At 36.8% G+C, this 19,614-nt stretch overlaps 2 protein-coding genes across 2 annotated transcripts in view; one reads left to right on the forward strand and one right to left on the reverse strand.

Annotated features, from left to right (window-relative positions):
- Window positions 1-768: 768 nt before the first annotated feature.
- On the reverse strand, window positions 769-16,200 carry LOC121388566 (cytochrome b5-like). The gene is made up of 6 exons (XM_041519950.1): window positions 16,044-16,200; window positions 13,820-13,856; window positions 12,577-12,668; window positions 11,483-11,509; window positions 9,922-9,959; window positions 769-6,554 (listed from the first exon to the last, which is right to left on the reverse strand). The coding sequence occupies exons 1-6, from the start codon at window positions 16,155-16,157 to the stop codon at window positions 6,464-6,466; spliced, it is 399 nt and encodes a 132-aa protein (XP_041375884.1). The 5' UTR covers window positions 16,158-16,200; the 3' UTR covers window positions 769-6,463.
- Window positions 16,201-17,106: 906 nt separating this feature from the next.
- The window catches only part of LOC121388859 (tyrosine aminotransferase-like), a 51,304-nt gene continuing 48,796 nt past the window's right edge, over window positions 17,107-19,614 (forward strand). The window contains exon 1 of the mRNA XM_041520376.1: window positions 17,107-17,162. The gene's annotated coding sequence lies outside the window, so the exon portion shown is untranslated. The remainder of the gene's footprint in view (window positions 17,163-19,614) is intronic.

The following is a 19,614-nucleotide window of genomic DNA, read 5'->3' on the forward strand; positions in this document are numbered from 1 at the left end:
ATTGATCCTTGTCAGTAGGCCATTGGACCATTTCTCATTCAGACGAACTGCACCAAGACTGGTATATGAAAGGTTGTGGTATGTGCTATCCTGTCTTTGGGATGGTGCATATATAAGATCCCTTGCTGCTAATGGAAAAATGTAGCGGGTTTCCTCTCCAAGTCCAAATGTCAGAATTGCAAAATGTTTGACACAGTGATTAATAAATTACATGTATTGTGCTCTAGTGGTGTCATTAAAAACAAAAAAGTTTTTCTATTTGTTTGGATCTACGACTAGTGTTCCATGTTTCACAACTCTCCCAGGCAGGCACCTCAGTTATCTGGACTCTCTGCCCTGGAATGAAGGTAATAAATTGGTTTGTCCAGTATTCAGGAAAGGGATGGAGGGAAGGGATGGTACCTAAAATTTGCAGGGTACAAGTACTTCGAAAATGTCTTGTAAACGATGATGAACCCGATTACTCTGGTAGTTCAAGACGATGACACGACTTGTGATTTTGGATGGCGGCCTAAATAAATGGATGACGGATATTACTATCGCTGCCAATGGATGGCGGGCGTATTCGAAATTAGTGTTTAAGACTTGATAAAATGGATCTACATACAACTGTCACTTAGGCCCAACAGGGGGGAACAAAAGGATAAAATGGATCATCATACAACTGTCACTTAGGCCCAACAAGGGGGAACAAAAGGATGAAATGGATCATCATACAACTGTCACTTAGGCCCAACAGGGGGGGGGAACAAAAGGATAAACACAAAATGTGAATAATAGTCTTTTATTGTGATACATGTAAAACTATTAACCTGAAAACAAGTTGTAAGTGATTTCTGTATATACTACAATTCAAATATTATACATTCTTTCACACAGTCTTCTCTTTGTTTTTTTTACCGGTAATTATTCGACCATCTAAATTAAATATCTCAGAATCAAAGATAATAACAATGATACAATGGAAGGTCAAAAGAAAAATGATTTTTACAGTTCTTTCTCAGAGGGGACAGACCAATTTTAATGTTTAATAATTTGGCAATCACGGTTTGCCAAACTACTAGTCATATTTAGACATGTGCCGTTGGTAGCTTCAATAGATGTTGTGAATTCTTTTGGTGGATTTTTCTTATAAAACAAAACATCTGTACAATTGCTCAGAGGTGGATCTAGGGGGAGGGGGCCCAGGGGCCCCCTAAATTTTGTGACAGTTATAATTTTATCATATATTAATTTTCATTTTTTCTACGATCCCCTCTAAACCTCCCCCAGTTCTATTGGCATTCCACCTCATGTCCCCCCCCCCCCCCCCCCCCCCCCCCCCACCCACCACTAATGGATTTTCTGGATCAGCCACTGCTGCTGGTCACAGGTGTACAGATACAAACCAAATGTTTACTCTTCAACAACAGCCAATAGTATAGTGATGAGTAGAATCTGTCACAATGCACATTATGACTCAAAATGCACCAAAGTTATGCTATGAGCAGCACTTTTTCTATACAGCATACTTAAACAGTTACATCGTGCAGTTCTCAAATACACATAATAAAACTCAACTCTGGTTTTAATGTATAAGGGTAGCCCATAATATTAATACACGGTAGGTATGGTTATACATGTGCGTAGTATTGATAAAATAAACTATACATTAAAATTTAGTCATATACCCCTAGTTACTTTAATTCAGACCCATCCTTTTAGAAAAACAATAAAAATGCTGAAAGCCAATGGAAAAAAAGAAGTTACATCTGAAAATTGTGCGTGTTGCTTGTACAAATCTTGATTTGCACACCCATTTTGTGGTCTGCATTAAATGTAGGACATCATTTAAACGTCACAATGGGTTACACATAACCCATAAATGGTTTAGGCCAGTTTACAATCCCCCCTCTTACCCGGAGGCCCCAGCTTGGTGTTAGTAGGGTTTCCTTCAACAGCAGATTATGCCGGGACGTGAGACATTGGTGTGAAGAGCAGAGTTCAAAATTGACAGTTAAAAAGAAAGCAATTGTGATTCAAAGTACACAATATGCTTTCTGACATCAGCTTTCAAGCTTTTTGCGCATTATACACATTACAGCTATAGAGTTCCTATCACTACCCGTGTTTTACAATGGCTTCTCAAGTTCAAGCTTCTGCTTCAAGATTAAAATGGCTTCTCTTTTCACAATGTGTGCTACAGTTGTGGTACAATGCTTTCAACACTGGAGTCCATAATGAAGTTTAGTAAAGTCTCACACACACATACAAACCGTTTATTGCTCAGGTCTTGGGGTCTCGATTTTAACCTTTACAAGTATGGGCTGTACTCAGTGTGCCATATCGTAGGACACTTGAATCACTCTGAAGGTGATCCGTAAGCAGGACATCCAAAAGCTACGTCATGCTAACTTCATGATCAGTCACCTGCCATACACAAAATCTCGCCATGCAGCTACATGTACATCATGGTTATACAAAGTCTGTTGGTGTTTTTAGGTGCACTGAATACAGGCCTCATGCTTATAAATCTTAAAGTCTAGACTTTAACGTCATTCAAATAGCATTACGTTAAAGTCTGGACTTTATTAAAGTGTAGACTAAGTTTTGTAAGCATGGGCCCTGGTTAACAAAGAATAAAGATTCCCTGAAGTTTTTTCTCAGGAAATCTATTTTGCTACATGTATTTTGAAACAAAATGTGAAACATACTAATATGCTAAAAATATCAACATATCATGGTATTATAAGACGACAAACGACAAGGCAAACAAATACAAATTTATTATACTTCAGTTTAGCTTAAGGCTCAAACAAAATAATTATGCAGATTTTAAACTGTACTTGTACATTACTGAACATGTGGAGCATTTAACATATTCAGTATTAGACTTATATTTGACGAGTACACAACTTCTGATACATTTGTACATTACAATAAACAACTGAACTTTCCTGTCCTGGACGGAGGAGCCAGCCAAAGCTGACATATGTGCCCAGGACAGGCGTGCGCTACAACAGCTTGCTCTGAATGTGCACGATAATTCTCTTGAATAGAATAGAATGAACTGAACTTGCAACAATTTAGTTGACAAAACTAGAAAATGTATTGGTTCTTACGAGGAAGCATCCATAAGTATGTACATCACAAGGGGGATGAGGGGAGAATTCTGACATGGTATACAAAAAAGGTGTACACTGGGTGAATGGGTTTTTCTGACAGTACCTGTATGTAATATACTCCCATAAAAATGTGCCAGTGTTATAAAATAAGGCCTAAAGTAGGATAACAGGTGTTTAAAAATTTTTATTAACAAATTAGAGTTGTTAAACCCAGTACATCTTAAAATTTCAAGAATTAAAATGTACAATTTTCCAGGTTTTAACATTCCTCAATCTACTTTTCAGTGTGGAGGATCTATGTCTTCCGTTTACACTGTTGGGGGAGGGAGCAGTGATGACTTATATGGAGGCAGAGGGGTCAAAACAAATGCCTGATTTTCAGCGCATGTACTTTATTATCGGCACACAAAGTATTTGAGAAGACTGGCTGTCTCGATCCCGATTGTCCTGCGTTTATGCTCAAAAGGCCGTGTAGGCATATACTGCTACAGTACGCAAACCAACAACAAAATCATCAGGGCAAAGGTGGTTCGCTGGCTGATTTCCAGCCCATTACACTGACTGCCAGAGTAACCCGAATAATGTGTAGTCCAGGTAGTTGGAAGAACAAGTCCTTAGACAACTGCACTGACAGCCAGTTCATTTTAATTTACTATTTGTGTCTACATGTATATCCAGTTCAAGCATGCTTTCCTGGACACCCACACCTTAGCTATCTGGGCTGTAAGACAAGGACAGTGGGTAAATGATTAGTGAGAGAAGTCTTCTGTAGTGGCCTCATAACTACCCCCATTAAAACTTGAGTTGGAGCGAACCCAGTACCTACCAGCCTCAGGTCTGATGGCTTAACCACTATACTGCAGAGACCGTTTTGGTGAATTCTCTGGGTAATTATTCTAGTAAACCAACCATGGGTTACTAGTTGATTTTACAGTTGGTTCACGGTCTGTAGCTACTAAAACATTACAGAGACTGGCCTAAACCAACTACTGGTTACTAGTTGATTTTACAGTTGGTTCACGAACTGTAGCTAGTAAAACATTACAGAGACTGGTTTGGTGCATTCAGCTGGGTAATTATTCTAGTAAAATAGTAAAACAACTGTTGGAGAGAAGCATCAAGGAAAACAGGTATCAAATCATAACACAACTGTGAACGTGAATGATTTGATTTTATGAAAACCCAGTAGCCAAGCACAAATATTTTAGAATGTAACTGCATATAAAGACCGATATAAAAATATGGTATCAGACTTTTCTTTTTCAGGGCAGCAACCATAATTTAATTCCACGAGTATGAAATAGTTTTCGGTTTCCAAAACAAAAATCTGAGATACTAAATAAATAAAAATATGCAGTATTTAGTTAATTGAATACTAAATAAATAAAAATATGCAGTTATTAGTTAATTGAATACTAAATAAATACAAATGTGCAGTATTTAGTTAATCAGTTGCTAAATATATAAACAATCCCAGTCTTCGACACTGTGTTGAGATTAGATATAAACATGAGTGATTGATAATGTTAAAATGTTGGGTGTTTTATTTTTACTCTACACAACTCACAGAATTACTGGTAATAAATTTTATAATGCCCAAAAATGAAATGTATTACTAAGTTTATATGAGGGTACAAATAAAATATGCTACAAATTATACAAATAAATGCAATTATTCTAACAAAATCTGGTATTTGATTAATGGATAAAGTGTAGTAATAAGATAATGTAATATATAACAACATTCTGATGATACAAGCCTTACAATGTCGTTCACTAAAAAGTAACCAAAAGTATTTCAAGATGGTGGACTCTATTCTAAACTGGATTATTAAAGGGGGAGGATGGCGGGACTGTCAAAATGCACTGGTATACACAGATGGATTATGCCAATTTCACCCAAGCTATTACCACTAAAAGGCTCTGTGTTGGTACCAGTGAAATCGGAATCACACAGATGCCGGTTGTAATGATGGAAAAGCTAAATGACCAATTTGCAAGGTTTTAGGTTGCAAGTTTAGGGCCAACAATGGACAAAAATTAAAGTCTTAAGAAATCTGGTTACTGTGAGACACACATTTAGGGTAGGGCTAAAATTAGGATTTCCAGAGAAAATCACATGATGTTCATATCCATAAATTGCTAGCAATATTGTGAGACTACCTGTAACACTACAATGGTTAAAATATTACGGCATTATTTGTACTTTTCTAAAACAGGTATACCTTTCTGATTAATAAATATAAAAATTAAAATAACAAAAAGTAGGGAAATAATTTCATATTTATAATAATAATAATAATGATAATAATAATAACTACTTTTAATGAACCCAGAGAAAACCATTACCTATTTTTTGACATGATTTAAAGTTGAATTAGATAAATGCACTTTATAACGAAACTTAAAAAAAAAATACTGGGTTTCTGCCACAGGGTAAAATGGGTATGGCCCCATACCCAACATTTTTTGCAGATTCATCTTTTTAAGTTAACTGTTTGATAAAATTAATGACTCTTATCATTACTGTATGATTTTCTTAACCCTAACCATAAACGTAACCCATTTTCTTTCTAACCTCCGGTCTACTGCGGTTGCATTCAGCACACACATTGTAATTATTCAATTCTATAGCGCCATACCCAAAAACAAATTTCTGCCAGAAACCCTGTTTGAACTTAACTACTTGTACTTATTTTTAAAAAACATGCTAAATTGGCAACAATGATTTGTCCAGCTAAAATACAAAGACATGGAAAAGAAACAGACCGTGTTATTTTGTCACATTCTGCCAGAATTCATTTGGATTCCTGCAACTTTCTATAATAATATGAGAATCCAATTTTTTTCTCATATATTTTTGACACCATACCAAGTGACTAATCAATTAATAATAGAAATAGAATTCATAATTTTTTCTTTCTAGGGAATATTATGGCAATTGCAGTCTTGGGTTCCTTTTGAACAGGCCCTGCGACAGCAACACATCTGCACATAACAGAAACAAAGAAATCTGGTTGAACCCGAATAGAAAAACTGCTACATTATTCATTTACACTTTCTCAAAATCTACCGTCTCTTAAGATGAAATCGTCTATTGATTTATATACAAAATATTCCCCTACCTAACTACCTCAAACATCCTGCTCAATACTGGCAGAGATAGTTGCTAGATATGGCCGTAGTCTTTTCTAAAATGTAGAATGTCCCTCGAAGCACTGAACCTAGCATTCAGTGACTGGCACTAACGTTATTTTTGGTCCATTTTTCGTGGATTTGCCGTCCGATAGGCAGCCGCACACAACATTATTTTATCACATTGTCTTGTTTGTCTGTGTGTTTCTCGTCCTGTCTGCATGCTAGTTCGCTGCCGGGGCTATCACAAATCTGTAAAGGAGAGCGGCAGCTATAGCAATTCCCAGCGGCAGAAGCCAGCTACTCCACCCTCCACTACAAGAGAAAGAAGAACACAAAGCCATCAGTGATAATGAAAACTAGAATTATGATGATGGTAAGGATAATGATTTATGATGCAGACTTCGCTGTTTGAGGGAAGCTGTCATACTGGCTCCCCATCACTCCCCCGGGACTAAAGTCGATGACAGTCACTTTTCGCACCCTTGTTTTGGCTTCGTACACAATAAATATAGCATATCTTACCGTAATTACACTTGAAATCCATATTCCGTAAAAGGTACAATTTTTTAATCACAAGACTTTGTTCAAACACATTCAGGTGCATTAGTAATGTTAAAATTTTTTTTTTTAAATTCAATAGCAATTTTGCATTGGAATTTTTCCAATATTGTTAAAAAGGAAACATCGTGTACCCAGTTTATGGTGATTATAAGGAGGTGCAAAGTGACGTTACAGGAATACTGACGTCATTTAAATTCAAAATTAGCTATATTATTACAATTCTACTCCACATTAAAATAAAAACTAGTCTACTAACCTTGACCCCTGTCAAATTCTTATAGCAAGCAGACAATGCTGTTTACAGGTCGGTATTTTTTTTTTCTTCATAATCCTGGACAAAATATTAATTTTAAGTTTTAAAAAGTACCTTTTGTCAAATATATCATATCAGAAAATTACCGTTGGATATGTTTTATTTATTGTGTACGAAGCCAAAACAAGGGTCCAAAAAGTGACTGTCGTCGAACTTAAAGTCCGACCCAAACTGTTAACAACTACAATAAATTGCTCTCCTACATGTACCTTTATTTCTCATTAGATTTTACCCACAAGATACCCAGACAGAAATCTTGAAAAAAACATTACAATTACACAGATTCACATACCAGATGATAACTGTCACCAATATCGACTTCTCTGGGATCGCATAGGGCAAAAAGCATGTAATTTTGTGCTGGTTGCCATTTTGCCTTTTTATGGAATACTCTCCATGAGGGGTGAAAGGATATGACTTAATCATCTTGTAAGGAAAGGAAAGGAAATATTTTATTTAACGACACACTCAACACATTTTATTTACGGTTATATGGTGTTGGGCATATGGTCAAGGACTACACAGATATTGAGGGAGGAAACAAGGTACTCTTTCTGATTAGCAGCAAGAGATCGTTTATATGCACCATCCCATAGGCAGAATAGCACATACCACAGCCTTTGAATTACCAGTCGTGGTGCACTGGCTGGAGAGAGAAATAGCCTAATGGGCCCACCGACTGGGACCGATCTCAAACCGACCGCACATTAAGCGAGTGCTTTGCCACTGGGCTATGTCCCGTCCCTGTCTTGTAGGATGACTATTGTCATTTGCTTTGTTATTCATCTATAACACATCAATCCTCTGTTATTGACATTTTCAATACTAATACTTGGTGACAGTCATCATCAATAAAATAAACAAGTTTTGTCATCTCTATCTGAACACAAAATGTCACTGGCATTCATGTACAGTACCGAAATTTAACAATTTAAAGAGTTTATAATCAAAAATCTACTTTGAAATAATCTAGTCGAGTCAGGATTATGTCATTATTATATATGTAGTCCCCGACACCACTAGAGTACATTGATTTATTAATCATCAGCTACTGGATGTCAAATACATGATCATTTGGACACTCAGAGAGGAAACCCACTAAATGTTTTCATTAGTAGCAAGGAATCTTTTATATGTACCATCCCACAGAGGATAAGACATACCACTGCTTTTGATATACCAGTCGTGGTGCACTGGCTGGGACGAGAAATAGCCTAACTGACGGGGATCGATCCTAGACCGACCACTGGGCTACGTCTCACCCCTATAGTCTTAGAGAGGCAACATGCTACATTTTCCATTAGTAGCAAGGAATCTTTTATATGTACAATCCCACAGACAGCATAGCACATACCACAGCCTTTGATATACTAGTTGTGATGCACTGGTTGGAATGAGAAATAGCCCAATGGGCCCACCAAGTGTGCGCTTTACCACTTGTCTCCATCCCGCCTAGCTGTCATGTATGAAATACAAGCCTTTCCCCAGGATATTTTTAAAGGCACTTAAGAATTCAGTGTCAGTTTAACGCATATATACAAGTATCTGTTCTCAATCAAGCCAAATTAAGACAGGTGTGTTAGTAGTCAAACCTGTCAATGTTTAGTCGAGAGAAAGCTGATGTTTGTTGAAAAAGCATGAGCAGAGGTGCAGGAATGGATAATTATTTCACTAACCTGCCGGACCAAAATCAACTAAAATGTACTAGCCTGCCAGTATTTCTACTAGTTCGCCAGCCTATAGAACAATATATTATTGTTTAACAATATTATAATGTACACTGGTCTTCACTTCAAACGATAGATATATATATATATTTGACAAAAACAATATTAAGGACACTTAGTGATCAACATCACATGGCAAATAAAATCAAGTCCTAAACCTTGATTGACAAAAAAATAAATTTTGAAATAGCAATCGACCGTTGTCAAAGGAAAGGGTGTTGAGGGTCTTGCACCTAATTAGGTATTAAGGACATGTTTCATCTATTAGAGTTGTGGATACCAGTGTACTGTTATGTTTCATCTATTAGAGTTGTGGATACCCGTGTACTGTTATGTTTCATCTATTACAGTTGTGGATACCAGTGTACCGTTATGTTTCATCTATTAGAGTTGTGGATACCCATGTAATGTTATGTTTCATCTATTAGAGTTGTGGATACCCGTGTACTGTTATGTTTCATCTATTAGAGTTGTGGATACCCGTGTACTGTTATTTTTCATCTATTAGAGTTGTGGATACCTGTGTTATGTTTCATCTATTAGATTTGTGGATACCCATGTACTGTTATGTTTCATCTATTAGAGTTGTGGATACCAGTGTACTGTTATGTTTCAAAAGTTGTTACAACCAACAACTAATTGTCATCCACGTCCAATTAACGCTAAGCGGCAATTGATTTAAGATGCTTACACCTCCCCAACATGCTTACACGCCATATGCCTCTGGGAAAAGCCTGGATGGAATTGTAGGATAAAGCAAAATAACAGTGATATCATAGCTAAGAGCACACTTCAAAACTTTAGTTTCAAGCAATTTAAATGACCTACACAACATGTAGCTTTGTTAGAAAATAACAGATGGGTAGGAATTCCTTTTAAAATGAAGAAGCTTGTGCTACGTTAAACTGACAGGGCAGGTGACAAAGGATATAGAGTCCCCCCCCCCCCCCCCCCCCCCCCCCCCCCCCCCCCCCCCCCCCCCCACAATTGTATCTTGAGAATCCCACCCTGGTGACCCTGGTGTTACCAGAATACATGATATCAAGCACTGAATTATGTTACGCTTTCATGTACCTACTTGCTTTTAGGTGCAGCTGGCGTGGGACCAGTGTTTGGCTGAAAAAGAAAGAAATTTGTTTATTCATTATAAAAAACACTAAAATATTTTTTTAAAAACCCAAGACTTGTTACATTAATAAAAAAAAACATCCACCTAAAATAGTTGATCTGTTTTCCCCTGGATTGATCTGACTATCCCAACAGCTTTTAAAACAAACATGTAACTGATACACCTTCAGGAGTGGGAGGGAGGAACCATATGCCAACACAATAAATCTAGACATAAACCATGTTGTGAATTACTCCCCCCTCTCCCCCAACTTCCCATACCATAACACAAAAAATCTAGACATAAACCATATTGTTAATTACAACCCCCCTCCTCACCGCTTCCCATAGCTTAATACAATAAATCTAGAAATAAACAATGTTGTGAATTACTTCCCCTTAACGGCCCATGGCCCAACAATAAACCTAGACAAGCCATGATGTAAATACCTCCCTTCACATCTCATAACGCAACAGCAGGGTTTGAACGTAATATAAATTGCTGCAGGTCATGAGTATCACCAACAGCACAAAAGTGCCGTCATTAGCTCCTCATTGATGGCAAAATGTTTACGCCTGATGTACATTATCTGCCAGTATATAACATTAATACATTTAAAATATTTCTACAAAAAAAAAAAAACCACCTTTCAGTCTTATTTATTTGCTGCAAAGAAAAAAAGAAAGAAATGTTTTATTTAATGATGCACTCAACACATTTTATTTACGGTTATATGGCGTCAGACATATGGTTAAGGACCACACAGATTTTGAGAGGAAACCCGCTGTCGTCACTATATGGGCTACTCTTCCGATTAGCAGCAAGGGATCTTTTATTTGCGCTTCCCACAAACCATGGCCTTTGTTGAACCAGTTATTGATCACTGGTCGGTGCAAGTGGTTTACACCTACCCACTGACCCTTGCGGAGCACTCACTCAGGGTTTGGAGTCGGTATCTGGATTAAAAATTCCATGCCTCGACTGGGATCCGAACCCAGTACCTACCAGCCTGTAGACCGATGGCCTAACCATGACGCCACCGAGGCTGGGGCCCTATTTTCGAAGCCATCTTAGCACTACGAAATCGTAAAACCGTCGTAGGTTGTGACGTCACTACAGCGCACGCCATAGTGACGTCATAGCTTACGATGATTTCACGATTTCGTAGGCTAAGATAGCTTCGAAAATATGGGCCCTGGTTATTATTTGCTGCAAAAGTCAGTTTCAAAGATACATTGCTGTGGGCAGACTTTAAATTGCCGTCAGTGGGGCTTTTCAACCATGTCAATTTTGAGACAAATTCTCAAGTTTGAGCCCTGCAAAACCATGACGCATGTTGTAAAATACCTCCCCTCACTTAATAGTAGCCCAACATAATAAATCTAGGAACAAACCATGACAAAAGTTGTTAATTACCTCCCCTCATTTAATAGTGGCCCTACATAATAAATCTAGGAACAAACCATGACGAAAGTTGTTAATTACCTCCCTCATTTAATAGTAGCCCTACATAATAAATCTTTATACAAACCTGTATATCTTCGTTCCTTTTTTCTGACTGAAAGAAACAAGAAAAATAGGAGTAACTTCATGTTACAGCAATCTCGACAAACTAAAACATAAAAAAAGACCACTCACTTTAGGTTTTTTCACAAACAATGAATGTAATTTAATTAATTTTAAAAATAAGAATTAAAAAATACTGATTTGCAATGGACATTATGGCCAATTCATATTTACAACAAACTCACAGTTGACTTTCCAAGAAAAATAAGAATTGTGGGAATACTGCTACAGAGAAATACATACTGTACAGAGTTTCATAACTCAGTCAAAAATGGGAGAATCGCTATGAAAGGCAAACTTGATCTGCTACTCTACAATGTACATGATAAAGCTAAACACACAATTTTAGTCCAATATCTGGAGGCATTGCAAATTTTTCAGGGTTTTATCACCTGTTTCTAAATCACCTACATGTATGTTTCTAGACACCGATAATGGGCACCATTCCCCACCATTCTACAGAGGCTATGTCGTTTTTCATTCCCACTTTTGGAGTAAAAAATTTCCAATCTGAATGTAAATCTCTTTCACTTGATAAACCTTCCTTCCCCAATAACATAATGCACGATAGATATATTTATCTGAATACACACAAGTACATGTATATACATATATACAGTATTACTTGTTTAATTCTAAATTGGTTTAATAAGATGTTTCTGAAATGAAACAAAGTTTCCAATGTTTATTAAAATGATGCTAAAATTCCCAATTTCATAGCCATGGGTGTCAAATCAAATTTTATAAATAAAATCCTGATTAAAAATAATAATTGAAGTCTGCAAAACTATATGTGGGATGAACCAAAACAAACCCTAAAACCATTCAATTAAAATTTTTAATTTAATGAATTTAAAAAAAAAAATTACATTCATAGATGTACACTCATAGATGTAACTATAAACCACTTTCATTGATCTAGAACTTAGTTTTAAAATTGAGCTAAATGCATAATTCAACACTGACACAGCGTCGTCAGAAAAGTGATCATACTCAAGGTTTGCTTTTTTACTTTGTAAAGGCAAGAAAAAAATGGGAAAGATAACATCTAAAACTTACGGCCTGTACTTCACCAACATAATAATCCTTCATCAATTCACGAGCATCGGCAGAATGGCCTACATCTTCGAATGCTTCCGTCGCATCGCCACCTGTAGATACAAACACTGTTATAGCAGTGAGCAGACTATCACCAAATGAAGAAAGAAGGAAGGAAATGTCTTATTTAACGACACACTCAACACATTTTATTTATGGTTATATGGCGTCGGACATATGGTTAAGGACTACATATATATGGAGAGAGGAAACCCACTTTTGCCACTTTGTGGGCTACTCTTTTCGATTAGCAGCAAGGGATATTTTATATGCACCATCCCACAGACAGGATAACACATACCACAGCCTTTGATATACCAGTCGTGGTGCACAGGTTGGATTGAGAAATAGCCCAATGGGCCCACAGACAGGGATCGATCCCAGACCGACCCTGCTTCAAGCGAATGTTTTACCATTTGGCTATGTCTCGTCCCTATATCACCAAATGAAGTATAAATTAATTAGGGTTTAAGATGCATGCCACAAATTAATAGAAATGTTCTATCTTGATCAAAAAAATCTGTAGCCAAATTCAAGTAATATTTAGCTAAAGATAATTATTTTTTAAAAATAGCTATACACATACAAACGGCATACAGTTTTCGAATTAACTTCTGGCGAACGTCACATTCCCTAATCAAATGAAGTCATCAATCACATCACATGAGTCGCATTTCATAAAGATAAAATGACAACATTCAGGAGTAATATTTTAGTAGTCTAACAGGTACATCCATAAAATATCATCAGACAATGTTTACCAAATTCCTTTTTGAGACCAGACCTGCACACTTCTACCCACCTACCCGTTCATCAGACAATGTCTACACAAGACCTGCACACTTCTACCCACCTACCCATTCACCAGACAATGTCTACACAAGACCTTACACTTCTACCCACCTACCCGTTCATCAGACAATGTCTACACAAGACCTGCACACTTCTACCCACTTACCGGTTTATCAGACAATGTCTACACAAGATCTTACGCTTCTACCTACCTACCCATTCATCAGACAATGTCTACACAAGATCTTACGCTTCTACCCACTTACCTGTTCATCAGACAATGTGTATACAAGATCTTACACTTCTACCCACCTACCTGTTCATCTGACAATGTCTACACAAGATCTTACACTTCTACCCACCTACCTGTTCATCAGACAATGTCTACACAAGATCTTACATTTCTACCCACCTGCTTGTTCTATCAAAACTTCTTCTCCTCCAGGATGCTGCAAAACAAAAACAAAAATACACAAATATAAAATAAAACATTCATTAGCGAAAAAAGATTACGATAAATCCTTACAGGGAATTATCCAGCCATTCTAAAAATTCCAAATATAAATTTAATTATGTTTGTTGTAAGAAATAAAGTTAACAGTTGTGTACTGTATTATTCAGTGGCCTGAAAAAATATCCCAAATTGATTTACTTGCCCTAATTTTCCCACTCCCTGCAAATATGGCTCCCTGGCAAAAAAAATCCTGGATAAATCTCTGCCTTGAAGAGACATCTTCCTCGATCAGAGGCCACGTCTCAAAAAGAAAAAGATACACCACTTGTCATTTGTCTATCCAAACCAGGATTCAAACAATGTTAAAGGGACATTCCCGAGTTTGCTGCAATTTTTAAGATGCTATAGACTATCAAAGACTTTTTAACGATTGATGACTTTTTACCACCAAGCTTTATCCCGCCCCCTGTGCATGTGCAATTCATATCCTAAACTTGAGTCGCACACAAAACGTGCATATAGTGATAGTACTGTTGTCACGTGAGATAGAACAATACACCATGCTGCACGGAATCGTTCATTACATGTTTATAAAAAAAATAACAATAATAATAATAAAAAAACAAAAATAAGGACATGTGCGGACACATTATTTAAACATAATTTGGTGGTGGGGGAGGGAGGAAGGAGTTTTTTATTGAACGAAACACTCAGCATGAAACACTTTTCCACAGACAGGATAGTACATTCCACCGCCTTTGATAAACCAATTGTGGGACACTGGTTGGAACAGAAAAAAGCCCAGTGGTAGACATCTACTGAGCTGGATAGATCCTGCGACCGCATCACCTAGGCGAGGGCTTTTACCACCGAGCTTTATCCTGCCCCCTGGCCATTGGGTTTCACAAGTATATATTTTATTTTATCACAGAATGCTAAAACAACATTACCATCAGACCAATATAGGCATATATAAACTTAATATACAATTTTTTTTTAGATTAGTGCCCATCTTAATACATTTCAATTTTCAATACATGTGATAGACCACCCCACCCACCCCCAACTCTTTTGAGATGTTCGTAAGGTTGACACGAAAGGCAAATGTTTAATATTTTTACAAGACACGGGGAAAATAAAACAAACTACAAATAAGAATAAATGAATAAAAAATTTGAGATATGAAAAAAAAACAGCGTTTTGAAATGCATGTTTTATGTAACATACATTGTATGTCGCTTAGCACGTGCAAGTCTCTACCTGCATGCTAATGTACTGTACTGACAAGCTGTCAATCAATATCATGCTACAAGTTCGTTATTGGATGGGCTGCTACAATTCATTATATTGGGGAAGCACCGTATACAGCATACAGTGTCGACTGACGTGACATCGGGCGAGATATCTCGCCTGCAGTACTCAGAAGGTTAAGTGAGATTGACAGGTCGACCTTACCCCCTCCCTCCCCTCAAAGAAATTACGGTTGGCTAGTTTTTAGTAATTTGGATTGTATAAAATTTAAAAGAAAACTTATTTTGTAAATTATATTTATATGCACTAAGTTAAAGTTATTGAACACCCCTCGAAATATCGAGTGAGACCCGAGTCAGACCCATCCAATTACTTTAACTTAGTGCATATAAATATAATTTACAAAATAAGTTTTCTTTTAAATTTTATAAATATAATTTACAAAATAAGTTTTTGTCAAAGTCTGTTACAAATTCAAGAAATGTATTTTAAATGTTTAATCCCCTAAAATATAAATACCTGTCTCAAAATCGTTTCGGGACGTTTAGGTTAAGGTGGGACTAATTCAATACCAACAAAAACACATTCTTTTATTTCAGTGAGAAAACTTTAATTTAAAAAACAACACTTGTCCAACAAGTTGTCTCTGAACTCCGGGCCGAATTGTCTCGCGGTGGGCCGGGTTGTCTCAGAACTCTGGGCCGAGTTGTCTCGACGTGGGCCGAGTTGTCTGGGCCGAGTTGTCCTCCGGGCCGAGTTGTCTGGCATTCAGTCTAAAGGTTAATAATGAAATGGCCATGTGACGTGTTTTGACAGTCGGTGTCTGTACAACAGCACGTACGCATCACTCGTTCGAAAAGTGGCACTCCAATAAAAAGCCCTTAGTCACGCCTACACAGAATGCATCCCCAGGCGCCAGGCGCCTCCTTACCTCTTCCAGAAACTTGGCCACGTTGTAGACACTGTCGTGGATTACTAGCATCGGCTCCTTGCTTTCCTTCACATCCTTCAGGCTAAATGTTTTCGTCTCCTTTGCTTTCGCCATGCTCACGGAACCTCAGCAGACATGCAATGAACAATCGTAGACTGGTGTCCCGAGCTTGATAATTTTCAATAGAATAGTGTATTGGACCAAAACCGTCAGGTGATGCAAACCGTTAATCAGCTTGCGTCAGATGATGAGTAGATTTCTCAAACACTGGCGTAGGAAGCGGGGGGGGGGGGGGGGGGGGGGGGGGGATATTTTAAAAAAATATTTCTGCATGTATTTATATATATATGTGTGTGTGTGTGCCCCTCCCCTCCCCCCCACACTTTTTGCCACCTTTCTACGCACGTGGATTCTGTTAATAAAACAACACAGACATTTATATTACACACACACGTGCGCGCACGCTCACACATTAAATAAAACAATTAAATAATAATAATAATTTTTAAAAATTCTAATAATTTATTTATATTATATATATGGATCATATAAAATGGCATGGCATACATTAGACAACATAATAAGAACATAAAAAGCTTAGACAAATAACAAAATGTAATATCAAGATAACAAAATCAAATACCACAGAACGCACCAAATTCATTTTATAAAATACAATATTTTTGGGATGGGTGTAAAGGTGGAGAGAGTTCAAAGGACGTTTGACTATAGAACATTTCTGACGTATTGTTGGGGAAAATAAAACTTTACGTGTTAACGGACAAATAGCCAATTTTGAACGCTATCGCAGTGACCGATCGCATACCAGTCAAAACTGCAAAGACCTATGGGAGATTTGTATTATTTAATATAATTATTAATTTGTTTAATGCAAATTAAGATCATGGTCCCATAATTGCTCATTTTTATCAATATTATAAACATAACAGGAATAAAGTCCTATTTTATAAACCAATCGAATGTCACAGATAAGGACCTGCCCACGTTATTAACCAATCAAACACGAGAATTACTGAAGTAGTAAAAGTCAAGGTCGTGAAGACCTACACGTTTTCCCTACTCAGATTCTGATACACATCATACAGCTACAGAACACAGGTATATTTCCATTCATTTAATTGTTGTATTTTAATCGGCAGCTAACTAGATTGTGTAAATATTTATTCATAGTAAATGCCATGCCATAAAGATTAATGTTTCATTAGAAAATTATGGAATGGGCTTCGTTTATTAACTGCTTATCTTAATGTTTACATTATGATATCGTCCAAAACAGGCCCAATGATGGACAAGGTTAGTGAAATAGGGATTTATGTTTCGTCAGACACATATCGATTTTAATTCATGTATTTGAAATCGTTTTTATACGTTTATTTCTCAATGCCCTTAACAGTATCATGCACTAATATTTATATAAGTGTCTGATTCTCGGAACCGGCGTGACGTCACACGGCCTAGTTACCGATCATTCGGGTCTTTGGGGGTGAAGCAAAGCCTTAGTGATTACTGGTTTACATAGAATAAAGTTATCATATTAACTTTTTACATGCCTTACATATTGTCATTTATTTTCTGTAGCTAACACATAGCCCGAGTACTCTGACTGTAAGAGAGCTAGATGGACATTTGGACATAAACACGCTCTCATTACAGTCAGAGACCAACCTATGTCTTTTTTTGGCAATTCCTGACTACCAAACGGTAGGCAACGAGTCCCGCTCTAATACCACAACAATCCTATGTTTGACGTCAAATACCTTTACATCAATCATTTTCGAGTTAAGTGATACAAAAAAATCCACATATTAATCACTAATACACTTACTACAGAAAGAAACCCGACAGCACCCACATTCAGCTACGCTTCGTGACACTCCGTCGCAACAATTGCAAAGCTCGGCGATCTATTTCGAGACTGGGCGATTCCGCCTTGTGCAGCAGTTACAGGGGCCGTCTCATATCAAGCGAAGTTACATGGAAGAGTTGGCTAATGCCGTTTTGGATGAATTTGGATTTCATTACGTCATTAAACCAAAACAATTACACATTATTGATTCCATTTTGAATTTGAAGGATACATTTGGGGTGTTATCGACAGGATACGGCAAAAGTATGTGCAACGTACTGCCTCCTCTTATGAGACGACCCCTGTAACTGCTGCACAAGGCGGAATCGCCCAGTCTCGAAATAGATCGCCGAGCTTTGCAATTGTTGCGACGGATTGTGTCACGAAGCGTAGCTGAATGTGGGTGCTGTCGGGTTTCTTTCTGTAGTAAGTGTATTAGTGATTAATATGTGGATTTTTTTGTATCACTTAACTCGAAAATGATTGATGTAAAGGTATTTGACGTCAAACATAGGATTGTTGTGGTATTAGAGCGGGACTCGTTGCCTACCGTTTGGTAGTCAGGAATTGCCAAAAAAAGACATAGGTTGGTCTCTGACTGTAATGAGAGCGTGTTTATGTCCAAATGTCCGTCTAGCTCTCTTAGTCAGAGTACTCGGGCTAGCTAACACATAGTTGCAATACGTCTTATGTGTATTATAACAGCTTGGGTTGCCATATAAGAGAAACGAACAACGAGAATCTGAATTAGTATAATCTATATTTAGTACCGATGTGTTTCCGTGTACTTTGAATGTCGAGGGGACAGGGCAGGTTGGGCAGAATATAATTTTTGTTGATGCAATTTTAAGGTAATGTTAATTATAAATTTTAACAATTTTGAAATGATAAGATAATTATTAATATAATAATTATGATGTGGGCTACAAAATATATAATTTGTATTTATAATAAAATTTGTATGTATGATTAAGTTAATTATTTTTATGATTTAATAATTATTTTATTTCCAAGTAATATGTAATAATTAAACAATGGCAAAGTTGTTACTTTACAAGTTCAAAATTACAATAGTATTATTGTCATATCTTATTATATAGACGTGTTGGCAACAGTATAATGTTCCACTGAATACATTCTTTTATTCTTAAAACAAAATACAGTTTCTTGAAATAATGAAATGCTTTTGTTTTTACAGATTGCAAAATTACCACATGATGTTGCCCTTCCTTACCGGTTTAATGCAGGCAACAAAAAATAGCAATAATAAAATATAGCCATCCTCAGACCTTGACATCTAGGGGGAGCAATATCTCTCTCTACTTACCCATCACATCTGAGATTAGTTTCAAGGAGAATAATATATAGTTTCCTTTGGCATGTGAATTTATATACATGTAGTATCAATATGGTAATATTTTAAATTGCCCCCCATAAACTACATTATGGAGCAAATAATCAGTTCCCTCAGTTATTTTCATGTCGAGGTCTACAACCTAATAAAACTTAAGTGTTGCCTCGTCAAACGAACATGCAAATGTTTTAATAATAGGGTTTAACCTGGTATATTTAGTAATAAAACACAAAAACTTGCCTGAGTAAATAATGGTTAATATATATATGTATACTCTTCAAAAGAAGAAACGCAAAACCACATTGTCGTAACATTTGGAGAATTGATTTAATTATTGAATGGTGAGTCCG

This window comes from Gigantopelta aegis, chromosome 14, assembly GCF_016097555.1.
Source record: "Gigantopelta aegis isolate Gae_Host chromosome 14, Gae_host_genome, whole genome shotgun sequence".
Classification (NCBI taxonomy): domain Eukaryota; kingdom Metazoa; phylum Mollusca; class Gastropoda; order Neomphalida; family Peltospiridae; genus Gigantopelta; species Gigantopelta aegis.